The sequence below is a fragment of the Ostrinia furnacalis genome, unplaced genomic scaffold, assembly GCF_004193835.3.
Source record: "Ostrinia furnacalis isolate ACB-3 unplaced genomic scaffold, ASM419383v2 OfSCF5395, whole genome shotgun sequence".
Lineage (NCBI taxonomy): Eukaryota > Metazoa > Arthropoda > Insecta > Lepidoptera > Crambidae > Ostrinia > Ostrinia furnacalis.
In genome coordinates, this window is record NW_021135634.1 from 351,070 (window position 1) to 364,663 (window position 13,594).

The 13,594-nt window shown below is 38.4% G+C and overlaps 1 protein-coding gene across 1 annotated transcript; it reads right to left on the reverse strand.

Annotated features, from left to right (window-relative positions):
- Window positions 1–3,378: 3,378 nt before the first annotated feature.
- Window positions 3,379–8,288, reverse strand: LOC114361037 (uncharacterized). The gene is made up of 2 exons (XM_028315950.1): window positions 7,686–8,288; window positions 3,379–3,825 (listed from the first exon to the last, which is right to left on the reverse strand). Exons 1-2 carry the CDS (start codon window positions 8,286–8,288, stop codon window positions 3,379–3,381), a joined length of 1,050 nt encoding a protein of 349 aa, XP_028171751.1.
- Between the last annotated feature and the right edge of the window lie 5,306 nt (window positions 8,289–13,594).

The following is a 13,594-nucleotide window of genomic DNA, read 5'->3' on the forward strand; positions in this document are numbered from 1 at the left end:
GACCCTTGTGAATACGGATTTAGAATTGTTTTTCAATAGGATGACTTCTAAAAGTCAACGAGATTTTGACTGTGTCAAAATGCGTGAATAAGGCCACTGCACGCGTTGGTATGGTTGAAGCTTTACTTGGTTTTTCGTCGTAATTCAATAAATGGACCCAAACTTTTTAAGTCCTTCTTAAAAAGTCAATTTTATAAAGTTAATCGTCAATTTTATGAAGAGAATCTACTCTTATAATCTACACTTACCCAAGAGTCTTGGTGCTGATGAGTGGAGTCTTCAAGCTCAGGAATCCGTTGAGTCTGCTCATGTTCTTCTCTCTGCCGCCATCGGATGATGACTGGTCAGCTCTGTTGGCAAAAGAGAAGATAGCTGAACATTAATCTTATCTACAGGTACAGACGACAGCATAATACAATTTTGTTGAAAAATTGCTCCTATAACGTATCGCGTTATCGAGAATGACACTATGTCAAAGTCTTCTTCTTCTTTTTGTATATGGCCAGGTCTGGGATATGTCATAAAAATTTTACCAAATAATTTTGGTAAGGAAGAATCTTGAGTGAACCTTGCTGAAAAATTAAAAGCTACTAGATTTAAAAAAAATGGATCTGTCAACAGCACTGATCCAGAGGTGATTCAATGTTTGCACTCCAAATGAGTGCCGTGACGTCACCGATCAAATGGCGCGAAATATTTGTTATGCGCAACTTTGGAGCCCTGTAATTTCTTTATTTGTAGAGATATTTTCATGATTCTTTCATAAATATTATTGGTTTTACTTATATTTTTAGGCTTTATTAATAGAAAAAAATTGGAAACTTCTCCATTGTTGATATCATTTGAAAAGAATTATTATTATTATAGTAGTATTGCACAAATTAAATAATCGTAGAGAGGTAGAAAAAACCACCAGAACGAAGCAATTTAACTGCCACATCTGTGACGTCTCTTCTGTGACATGCTGTAATCTTCTGTAAAAGAAGATTCAAAATGAATATTCATTCTGTACATTAACTACCATACTTATTACATCTCTTATATGCGTAGTTTTGGCGAATACATCCCAGTGTGAACACGCCCGTCATATTTAGGTTCCCAGCAGACATACTTTATTTTATTTTTTTACCCGACTGCACCAGATTTTAGCGTGAGAGGTGTCGCTAGATTCGTGATGACACTGAGCCGCTTAGCACCTTGATGTCTTAATTTTTTTTTTTCTTAAAACCTATCGAGTGTGGGTATCAAAATAAAGGGCTACAAAAATGTATGTCATAACTTAAAAAAAATTAAAATAAAATTATTGTTGAAAAAAAAAATCCCGACTGCGTAAAATGAACTAAAAAGATTAAAACAAGAAATACATTTCATCGTCAAAAGAACTGGTCATTGATGCATCCGACTGCATTTAGTTCATTTTAGGCAGTCGGGGTTTTTTTTTTCAATAAAATTATCATCGGCGATCGGCGATTTTACGACTGTTTTGATGCAGCATCGCAATATCGCGACCTAATGCATTCGGATGCAGTATCGGAATCGCGCATTTTAGCGACTCTTATCAATGGAGCTTCGCGATTTCTAAACTTTATGTCGACGCAGTCAATTCTGCGTCGATAGAGTCGCTAAAATTCGCGATTTAGCAACTTCATGCGTTCGGACGCAGTACCGGAATCGCGCGATTTAGCGTTTTTGGCGTTTTTACATGCAACTAAATCGCCGGTCGATGCTAAAAGCACGTGTGCGGTTGCCCTTACGGCGCGGGATTTCAACCCAACAATTACCCTCATTCTGTCACGCGTCGGGAGGGGTTGAAAATTGTATTATGGAGGGAATCATTATCCCGGTAGTGTGGGGGTTATTTACAGTTAGTGTAATGGTGTGAATTTCAGTTCTGTTTCCAAAATAATCATAATTACAGAACGCTTGACAATTGTTGTAATAAGGTTTTAATGGAGCGTGCTATGCTTGGAGTTTCCCTAGGCTAGAATTAAAAGTGAGGAGAAGATAAATAACTGACTTTGCCTGCAGAATTGCCAAACTTTAGTGGCACACTGCCACTTAATTTTAGCTGTCTAGAGAATAGTTGTCAAGTGGTGATCACGACCCAGTTGACGTAGTGACAGTGTGAGCGCAGGCCTTCCACTTGGTAGATCGATGATCTGGTGAAGGTCGCGGGAATCACTTGGATGCGGCCAGCGCAAGACCGGTCGTTGTAGAAATACTTGGGGGGCTTTGGTCCAGCAGTGGACGTCCTTCAGTTGAAACGAAACCTTTTCCTCAAAGTAGTCTTTGATGACTGCCTGGTGACTACTAAACTACAGGGTTCGAATCCCACTGAGAGCAAAATAAAAAAACAGAAGGGTATTTCCATAATAAAGGTTGTACAGGGTTTTGAATGGTTATTGTACGAGTATTTTTCAATAAAAAATCAGCCTGTATAAAAACGAAAGGTCACTGACTTACTCACTTATCACAAAATCTCAGAAAATACAAATGCTAGGAGTCTCAAATTTTGCATGGGGGTTCCTTTTTGAACGTAGGTGCTCACCAAGACGGGATTTTGCAAAATTCAAATCCTAAGGGGGTAAAACTGGGTCCACGCGTACCTACGAAGTCGCGGGCGGCCGCTAGTTATGCATAGATATAATATTATTTGCTTAGTTAGCTAAGTAATTAGTCTGATACTAAGATCAATCAATTAGTAATATATTGGAGATAATTTGATTTATCTAAATCCATATATCTAGCTCAAATACCACATCGATAAACAGAATCATTAATAATAACAGAGGTACCCTTATTAATATTGAAAGGGCTGAATATTGCTTCAAAAGCATTAGGTACAGTCGAGTTCATAAATACATTGGCTCAACGTACTGTACTCTTCGTTCGCACAATCTTTAGTGTAGTACAAGCAAGCAATGTAAACAGACATTAAGTTGCTGCTGTCATCATTGTTGTCACGATCACGAGCTGTCATCAGTGTTCTGTTTTTGGGCATATTGCTGCGACACTGGCCCCGCCCCCCTTTCACATCGCCAAATTCAAAATTCAAATTCAAATTCAAATTGTTTATTACATGAAACACGGTACTTTGCCCTCTTCAGTTTTTTAGTCTTTGGTCGCCCTTTAGTTACTGTTGTTCGGGATTCTTATGGATGAAGGAGACGCTGTTTCGTGTTTCAAACGGTTTACTACCAAGAATATCTTGTTACAAGGAAATACATTAAAATTGCGTAGTAGCTCTGATGTGAACGATGTAAAAACAAAAGATGTGACAGGCGCGCGCGGGGGCCCCGCGGGCGCGGGCGGCGGGGCACGCGGCGTAGTGATGTTCTTGTGAACAACCTCCGCCCTCCTCGAAGAATCGTGCCGCTGCTACTCCTCGTCGAGCAGGGGGCAGACCCGGTTTATAGCTCGACGGATCTGACCCTGCGATGTCAAAATGTCGACGACCCGGATGGCGCCGTCGGAACCTGGGTACACCGATGTGATGCGCCCGAGTGGCCATTTCAATGGCGGGCAACGCTCGTCTCTTATTAGCACCAGTTGGCCAGGCTCGATGTTAGGGTGCTTGGTCTGCCACTTGGTGCGTTGTTGTAGTTCGCAAATGTATTCCCGGCTCCATCTTGTCCAGAAATGCTGCCTGGCTTGCTCTATGCGGGCATATCTGTGAAGACGGCTTGGATTAGCGTCCTTTAAATCAGGCGTTGGCAATGACGTTAGAGGTCTCCCTACGAGGAAGTGCCCGGGAGTGAGAGGGGAAAGGTCATTGGGATGGGAAGATAGTGGAACTAGAGGTCTAGAATTGAGGATGGCTTCTATCTGCGCAAATAGAGTCGTTAGCTCTTCGAAAGTTAAATGCGTGTTCCCTACAACCCTTTTCATATGAAATTTTGCTGATTTCACAGCTGCTTCGTATAGGCCTCCAAAATGCGGTGAATAAACCGGTGAAAACTTAAAATTAATACCTTCGTTTGCAAGGTCTGACATTGAAGGACTACAGGTTTCTACAAGCCGAGCAATCTCTCGACTAGCTCCAACAAAATTAGTGCCGTTGTCACAAAAGATTTGGCGAGGCTTTCCTCGGCGTGACATGAATCGGCGCAAGGCCAAAATAAAAGCTTCAGTTGACAAATCGCTTACAAGTTCTAGATGTACAGCCTTAGTTTTGAAACATATGAATACACATAAATAGCATTTTATTAACCTTGCGCCTCTTCCCTTCTTGTTAACTATTAGGAAAGGCCCTGCATAATCAGTGCCTGTGACTTCAAACGGAAACCCAGGATTGACGCGCTGAGGTGGTAAGTTACCCATTATTTGTTTAGCAGTTACTCCTTTCATTCGCTTGCAAATAATACATCTGTTACATGTTCTTTTCGCCACTAGTCTGCCACCTAGGGGCCAATAATGTTCTCTAACGACTGAAAGCAGCAACTGTGGGCCTGCATGCATCAGCTTAATGTGGAAATACTCAAACAATAATCTAGAATAATGATGTTTTCCATCAATAACTATCGGATGCCTTTTATCAAATGAATAGTCTGAATTCTCTATTCTACCACCTACACGGACTAAGCCAGTTTCGTCCACTGTTGGAGACAAATTGTACAATGAAGGTACGGTTTTATATTTATCTTTGCTAATTGATATACATTCAAATTGTGCCAACTTTGCCAACTTTAGTTCTGAATTTTGTAACTCATCAGCATCTAATCCATTGAAATGTCTATCATTTACATTTTTTGTCTTGCAATTATGAATAAATCGACACACATAAGCCATAATTAGCCTATTAATTTAACACATGTACGACTGTACTCAGTGTTGCACTATCAAATGCAATTGAAGCGCCTCTATGCCAGGGTTTTTATGTTCCTGGTCAGGCTATACATTTTTTGTCTTGCAATTATGAATAAATCGACACACATAAGCCATAATTGCGAAAACTTGAATATTTTTCAAATTCGATTATACAATTCTTTGTATCAGGTGCATCGCAAGTTACAACATGTGTGCGTATTTCAGGTAAGTTCGCCAGTGCATCTCCGGTCAGCTGACTAGGCCAATGATCCGCTGGTTCTCTCAAGAACCCGGGTCCTTCCCACCACAGCGACAAGGACTGCACCTCATCAGGGTACACCCCTCGTGAGGCGAGATCCGCAGGATTATAGGATGATGGAAAATATTTCCATTTAACATCATTACACAAATAATTAATCTCAGCCACCCGGTGAGACACAAACGCACTCAACCTGTTTGAAGACAAGCTCAACTAACCCAGGACAACTTTAGAATCACACCAAAAACGTTTTTTTTTTTTTTTCGTGTTTCAAACGGTTTACTACCAAGAATATCTTGTTACAAGGAAATACATTAAAATTGCGTAGTTGCTCTGATGTGAACGATGTAAAAACAAAAGATGTGACAGGCGCGCGCGGGGGCCCCGCGGGCGCGGGCGGCGGGGCACGCGGCGTAGTGATGTTCTTGTGAACAACTGTGATCTGTGGTTTTAAACGACGATTTCAATACAAACTGAAAGATCAATCAAGTGTAATCATATAAACTGTTCATTAACATGTCACAATATTTTGAAACATTTGGTCTGCCAATATAAGTATTTATGAACTCGCCTGTACCACCTAACTATTAATTTATCATTGTTATTCCATACCCTTTACGGCGCAAGAACGTATTTTATTATTTTTATATCAAAAACAGGTCGTATGAGGTATATAGAAGATGGGAAAAATAGTTAAAAAAAACACACTTGAAAAAAAAGTATTTATTTTTGAAAAAAACATGGTGTTGCAGAAGTGCATCATGGTGTAAAATCGTACCAAAAAGTAGGGGGTAAGAGAGGTTTATGTGTCAATGTTTACTACGCAGTTTAATCTTATAATGTACCATTACGCAGTCCATCAGGTCCTTCCATGTGATGATAATATTCTGCTACTATAAAAGGCCCCTCTACAGTAATGTTTCTTTTGTGACTTGTCAACTCTACTTTACTACGGATGTGAGGTTCTTGCCAGCAATGCTGGATACCTGATTCACAATCTTATTAACTCTCCAAGCTACCAAGGATATACCAACGCCATCATAATTTGAAACCTGTTCAGCTGATGTTCCTCTAGGTTATCCTTTTAGCTGCTTTCCTTCTGGGAGCTTACAGTTAAGAATGCGGTTTCACCTAAAGTTTTCCAANTTGTCTTGCAATTATGAATAAATCGACACACATAAGCCATAATGCGTCTTAGTTTTAGAAAACTTGAATATTTTTCAAATTCGATTATACAATTCTTTGTATCAGGTGCATCGCAAGTTACAACATGTGTGCGTATTTCAGGTAAGTTCGCCAGTGCATCTCCGGTCAGCTGACTAGGCCAATGATCCGCTGGTTCTCTCAAGAACGCGGGTCCTTCCCACCACAGCGACAAGGACTGCACCTCATCAGGGTACACCCCTCGTGAGGCTAGATCCGCAGGATTATAGGATGATGGAACATATTTCCATTTAACATCATTACACAAATCATTAATCTCAGCCACCCGGTGAGACACAAACGCACTCAACCTGTTTGAAGACAAGCTCAACCAACCCAGGACAACTTTAGAATCACACCAAAAATGTTTTTTGTTTATTGAACAACGTAATGTATTACTGACTCTATCACAAAGGCGGGCAGCAAGTACAGCTCCGCACAATTCAAGCCTGGGTATAGTTGACGCTTTCAAAGGCGCCACCTTTGATTTAGCACATAACAGTCGCACTGTTGTATTTCCTGACGCATCCGTTGAATGTAAATACACACATGCGGCATAAGCCTTCATAGATGCGTCAGAAAAGACATGCAGTTCTATTACAATAGGATTTGCACACATAGCATGTCTTGGTATTGTCAACTTCTTCAAACAATTCAAATTAGCTATGAATCTATGCCACATTTCACTAATTGTTTGGGGAATGTTGTCGTCCCATCCAATTTTTTGTGTCCATAGTAACTGAAGTATTATTTTACATGTAATTATACAAACAGATAACAAACCAAGTGGATCAAAGATGCTTGATGAAATCGACAATATCATCCGTTTTGTACATTTTTCAATATTGTTACTACTTGGCAGCTTTGATATTGACATGAGAATGCAATCAATATTAGGATCCCACTCTATTCCTAAAACATTAGCAGCTGTTGACAACTTTAAGTTCTCTTGCATTGCATTCTCGTTTGATTCATTTGAAATAAAATTTAACAGATTAATAGAATTACTTTTGATTTTGCGTAAGTTAAAACCTGCTGATTTTAGCTTCTCAGTGACTTGTTCATAAATGTATTTTAAGCTTGCTTCATCTGAGTGCCCAGTGTTCAGATCATCAACATAGAAGTCATGCAATATTACTTGCTTTATAGCTGGGTCTTGACATTCGTATGCTAACTGAACTAGACATCTAGTACTTAAGAATGGAGCCGCTGACGTACCATAGGTCACGGTATTCAACTGCAAGTACTTCAGAGGCTCATACGTGTTTTCTCGCCACAAAATTACTTGCAAATGCCTTTGACATGGATGTATGAGAATTTGACGATACATCTTTTCTATATCTCCAGTAAGTATGTAATTATGTTCTCTGAATCTGGCGAGTATAGAAAAAATGTCGTCCTGAACCCTGGGACCCACCATCATGACATCATTGAGCGATAAACCAGAAGTTGTCTTAGCAGATGCATCAAATACTACTCTACACTTAGTAGACTCATGCTGCTCCTTAAGAACAGGATGATGAGGCAAAATCACAGCTCTGTCTGGTCTCTCAATCTCCGACGCATGACCCAGGTCCTGATACTCCTGTATAAAATTAACATATTGCTCTTTTACCTCAGGTTGCCTTTGAAAACGCCTTTCTAAAGACTCAAATCTCTTGCGAGCTAAATAATAAGAATTACCTAATTTTTCAGGCTCTGTTTTCAAGGGCATTCTGACGCAAAATCTACCATCTTCTAAGCGCTGAGTGTATTTCAGGAAGTGCTGTTCGCATGCTTCATCTTCAGGAGACATCACTGGCTTGGATGGTACCTCTTCCAACTCCCAAAATCTTTGCAGCTGATGACTAATATCTTGACTGAAATTACATGCAATCCTACTGTTAGAATTTGCATTGCACATGACTGGCCCTGCTAATAACCAGCCAAAAATAGAATTTTGTAAAACTGGCTTGTCCTTTCCTAACCTTATTTGTTCTGTACTTATGACATCCCAAAACACATCTGCTCCCAACAGCATGTCTATTTTGGAAGGTTGATAATAGTTAGGATCTGCTAACTGTATGTTATTTGGAATGTTAATACTTGATACATCAATTTCCTGACTTGGCAGCGCACTGGTTATCTCATTAAGAACAAATGCATTAACTTGAATTTTAAACTTGCCTGTGCAAGATTGTACCTGTAACTGACAGCGCTGCAAAGCTTCAAATGACATATTATTTATACCAGTGACACATACTGAATTCATGAAATCACCTTTTATACCTAATTTGTCTTTCAGATCCTTGCTAACAAATGATGATTGACTCCCCGAGTCTAGTAGACAACGAGCCTGATGGCTTTGATTTGTCTCATTGTTTGTTAATATGACATTAGCTGTACACAACAATACTTGATTTGAAATACATGTTGATAGTGAAGTAGATTTAGTAACTGTTGACCTCTCTTCTGCACCCTGTACAGGTTCATTGGACTTATCTGAGTGCAAAAGAGAGTTATGCTTTCTTTTACATATATTGCATGTCTGTACTTATGACATCCCAAAACACATCTGCTCCCAACAGCATGTCTATTTTGGAAGGTTGATAATAGTTAGGATCTGCTAACTGTATGTTATTTGGAATGTTAATACTTGATACATCAATTTCCTGACTTGGCAGCGCACTGGTTATCTCATTAAGAACAAATGCATTAACTTCAATTTTAAACTTGCCTGTGCAAGATTGTACCTGTAACTGACAGCGCTGCAAAGCTTCAAATGACATATTATTTATACCAGTGACACATACTGAATTCATGAAACCACCTTTTATACCTAATTTGTCTTTCAGCTCCTTGCTAACAAATGATGATTGACTCCCCGAGTCTAGTAGACAACGAGCCTGATGGCTTTGATTTGTCTCATTGTTTGTTAATATGACATTAGCTGTACACAACAATACTTGATTTGAAATACATGTTGATAGTGAAGTAGATTTAGTAACTGTTGACCTCTCTTCTGCACCCTGTACAGGTTCATTGGACTTATCTGAGTGCAAAAGAGAGTTATGCTTTCTTTTACATATATTGCAAGTCCTGTCACGGTCGCCAAAAATTGTTCGGGATTCTTATAGATGAAGGAGACGCTGTTTCGTGTTTCAAACGGTTTACTACCAAGAATATCTTGTTACAAGGAAATACATTAAAATTGCGTAGTTGCTCTGATGTGAACGATGTAAAAACCAAAGAGATGTGACAGGCGCGCGCGGGGCCCCGCGGGCGCGGGCGGCGGGGCACGCGGCGTAGTGATGTTCTTGTGAACACCTGTATCAAAATACATAAATTTTTTTGTTGAAAATTCAGCTTTCAGCAGCTTCGACTTGACACTATTTTGGGACATTCTATACATTATAATATCGTCGTGTACATCTTTAGGGGTGTCCTAAATGCATTCAGAGTCACGAAGGGATGCGGTCCCCCAAATCATGTCCCTCCGATCATTAATGATGCCATCTCTCATGCACCGTAATGTAGGTTACTGTGCAAACAGTTCAGGGTGGACCAGTCAATCCCTTGATTACATCACCCTTATTATTATTCTGAATAAAGACTATTTTCTAAGTCTTCAACTGATTGTACAGATGTTGCTTGAGTTGCCAAAGTACGTGAGTCTATTTTACGAAATATACATTTTAGTGATGTGAGACTGAGAGGTTACCTGCGACTTATTATACCTAGCCTATTAATAAAGCGAAAGACATTTCAATATTTTCAGTTGTACATACATTTATAGTTATTAAGCTATTTTCTTGCTCGCAGAAGTAATTTGTAAAACTTCTTAGATTCAAGTCCCAATTTCTGTTAGAATAACTTCAACTAGAATCAAGCTTGTATTATAAAAGTTGACAAACACTAAAACTGTTATCTTTTTAAATTTATGATCGTAGACGTAGTTTATTGCCATCACTAAAGAACCGACAGAAAGGGTAAATGTATACACACGCGACCCTCTAAGCTGTATCTTGGCTGCGGCGAAATTTATGGTCAGCCAGAATAAAAAGAGGTTTAATTGGACATAAAATATTTAAGATATCGTCAACAATGGCTAATCCTGCGCCCTATCTTGTAGCATCGTAAATTAAACTAGCGAAGCTTAGCAAACGCATATCACAACCATTAGACGCATGCACAAATCACTTACCCTTGCACCCATAATATTTTTTGCAAAATGCTCAACAGTGCAAGTCAATTGTACTCTTGAGTCGGTATAGTAGAGATGACAATCGCTTGTAGTTATAAGCTGAGTAGAGGTTAGGGAAATTGGACTTTATGTTTGGGTGTTCAAGTTATAAATAGTAACGTTTCGCTGGGTGGCAGGATAGCACCCTGACCTACATCTCTGGAGAGAGACTAAGCAGCGTTAGCGAAGTCTATTGGGAATAATATTTATAGGGTGCACTATGCACATGACATTTTTATGTTATCGGCATTGCGCCGATACTATCGCAACAGTGGTTTCCTTTTCGCAACGTTTGCATTTGTATTGCTGAATGAGTTTTTCTGTCAATAACTTCATTATTTTATTTGCTTTTCTATACTCTATTTATTTAACAGCTTCAATGCTTCATACACATTATGTGTAAAAGTATTAATGTTATTCGCCCAATGGCATGATAATTATTGAAACCTATTGATTTTATTGATATTATAAAGTCACAACTAAGAATAAAAACCCGACTCCAAACATAGGTCCACTAAAAATAGAATAATAATGCGTTGTTTTTCTATGACAAACCATGATTGATATTTTTCGAAGTCGCCTGCCAGCCATCCAGTGCATTAATGTTCAGAAATGTGAACATTCGCCGACTAAGTTTTTTAACAACCACCGGCCTCAAAATTGTTCGTTCGATCGTTCGTTTGAAAATGAAATGAATGAATGAAAATAATCATCAGAAATAAGCGTCAGGAGATCAGCTGTTCAGTATCCTGTTCATTATTCATGCCCATTGTATCAGATGAAAACTCGATGGTATTTAGCTATCTTAGGGAAAGGACAAGAAATAATTGTTTAATTCTTGTCCCTCCAACGCAGCTGCTCCGCCATTGTCTCCCAAATTGCTGTTTGGATTTCACTACAGCGTTATTTGCACATGCAAATTCAGCATTTTGTTTTGGAATTAGGAATGGGGAGGAGAGTTTTATCTTTTTCTATTTGAAAATCAGCGTTTTAATTTTTTGTTCTTCACATACGAGTTAAGCTAGCAGAATCGATGACCAAAAATTTTTAAGCAGTCGACCCATTCTAAACAGTATACAAAATTAACTGTCAAAAATTGCGAGATTGCTCTTCTTTCTCTTAACTTTGATACTTTCAAATTAATGTTTGCTTCTTTAGTATTTCTTTTTAAATTAATTGAATATTTATTATACTTAATTAATATGGATATAAGTAATTATAATTCTTTACTTACGTCTTGTGAAATAAACAGGTCACCCTTTTTGTCTTATTCAAGTTACGCAGCTGACTCACTTTCCTGTAATTGGTGTTCTGGATTCACTATTCACTTATTTGCGTATGCAAATGTCGTTTCGTTTCATTTTGAGATGGGTGAAAGAGAGAGCACCACGCCGATCTTGGGTTGACATACATTTGCATAAACTATTAAGAATTAGCAATTGGGTCCATAGTGCAAATACACAAAGTAAACTCGCTCCAGACAAAGTGGCTAAACAAGCAACTCATAAATATAAAATAAAAGGTATAAATTACAAGTATAGGGTCTTCCCAATTCGTATAAACTACATGATCAAAATAACAGTACTTACTAGCAGCAGGCCGCCCTGTCTTCGCACAAGTATGCAAAAATTTTAAAAATTATAAACTAAATAATGCCTAATGTTCATGAGTAAAAAAATGGCGTATTATTTTTTCAAATCGGGCCAGTAGTACTTATTTACGGAACCAATACTTCCTCTTTATAAGTAGGTATTATAAGTGATTATAAAAGATAATAATTAGTAAAATCGAAGATTTGATCTAAGATACCTAAATAAGATTGATATTGATTTGAAAATTCTTATACACGATCAGCGATGTGGTTGGAATAATAAAACTAAATCTTTACTGCTAACCGTAGCTCAGCATTAAATAAAATCATTACTTACGGTCTTACGACCTACTTAACCATCTTTTACTGTGATTTAATATATTCTGCACTATTTTAACCAGCAGTCAATTTGGCTTAGTTCAAACGGGCAGCGACACATGCGGCCAGTTTTAGCGATATTTCTGGCACTTTATTATCCCGTATTAAAGGTATGAGTTATGAAGCGGAAGAAGAAGTGGGGCGTTGGATGAATATAAAGTATGGACTTTGATCATCCAATAGACATTGACGCCCGTATTAACAAACATTAGTATGAGGTCTCACAGAGCGCGTGGACGCACAGGGTGACACTCGAACCAATCACAGAGTTCTATTCAACGCTGTGCGTTCGAATTGCTGCTTCACTTAGGCCCGATTCGTTCGACCAAACTTTTATTCGAGAATAACTCCTGGTTTAACTGGCACATTGACAGTTTCAGTATGGGAAATAATGTCAAAACTGACGATTTATTCTGAGATTAATATTTACTCTTGTTTAGTCGAATCCTTCACCCATAAGCAAGCATCGTTTGTGAATACGGGTGTATGTTCATTTTCAGGATACCTATTCATTAACAACGTTCAAGGTAGGTTCTTGAAGTAATCTACACTAGCACACTTTAAAATAGCGATAAAATAAAACTTTATTCATTCGAACACAAAATATGCTTTCGGTCTTTTTATCGGAAACAATACAGCTTTTAGAGAACAATAAAAACGAGAATTGGTCAAATCTACAATGTGAACCTATTCGATCAAATGACGAGTGCACAATCATTGTTGATTTTACTTTATTCCAGTTGTAACTGTTGCATAAATCATACAAATAGTCAAGCTTTGTACAACGAACGCTTTTTAAATTTCAAAGAAACAATTTAGCTTTTATAACTCGCCATTCGCATTTTTTAAAATTGTTGTAGTAAATCATTTTGTCATTAAGAATAATGTGCTCATTTTGGTGGCCTTTTCCAGCAGTTCTTTTTTGAGACTGATAATAAGTAACTTTGGCAAAGGAGAACCAATTCCCAGCCTAATATTTGATACAGAATGAGCTGGAAAAAAATGTTAGCGCGAACTAACGCAGCAAAGCGCCATCTATTATCCAAATTAGTAAACGGATTGTACTGTAATAGCTTGGCGCGTTTACTTTTGCACTCAACTTATACACTCACCAGGGGTACAAAACAAATGAATC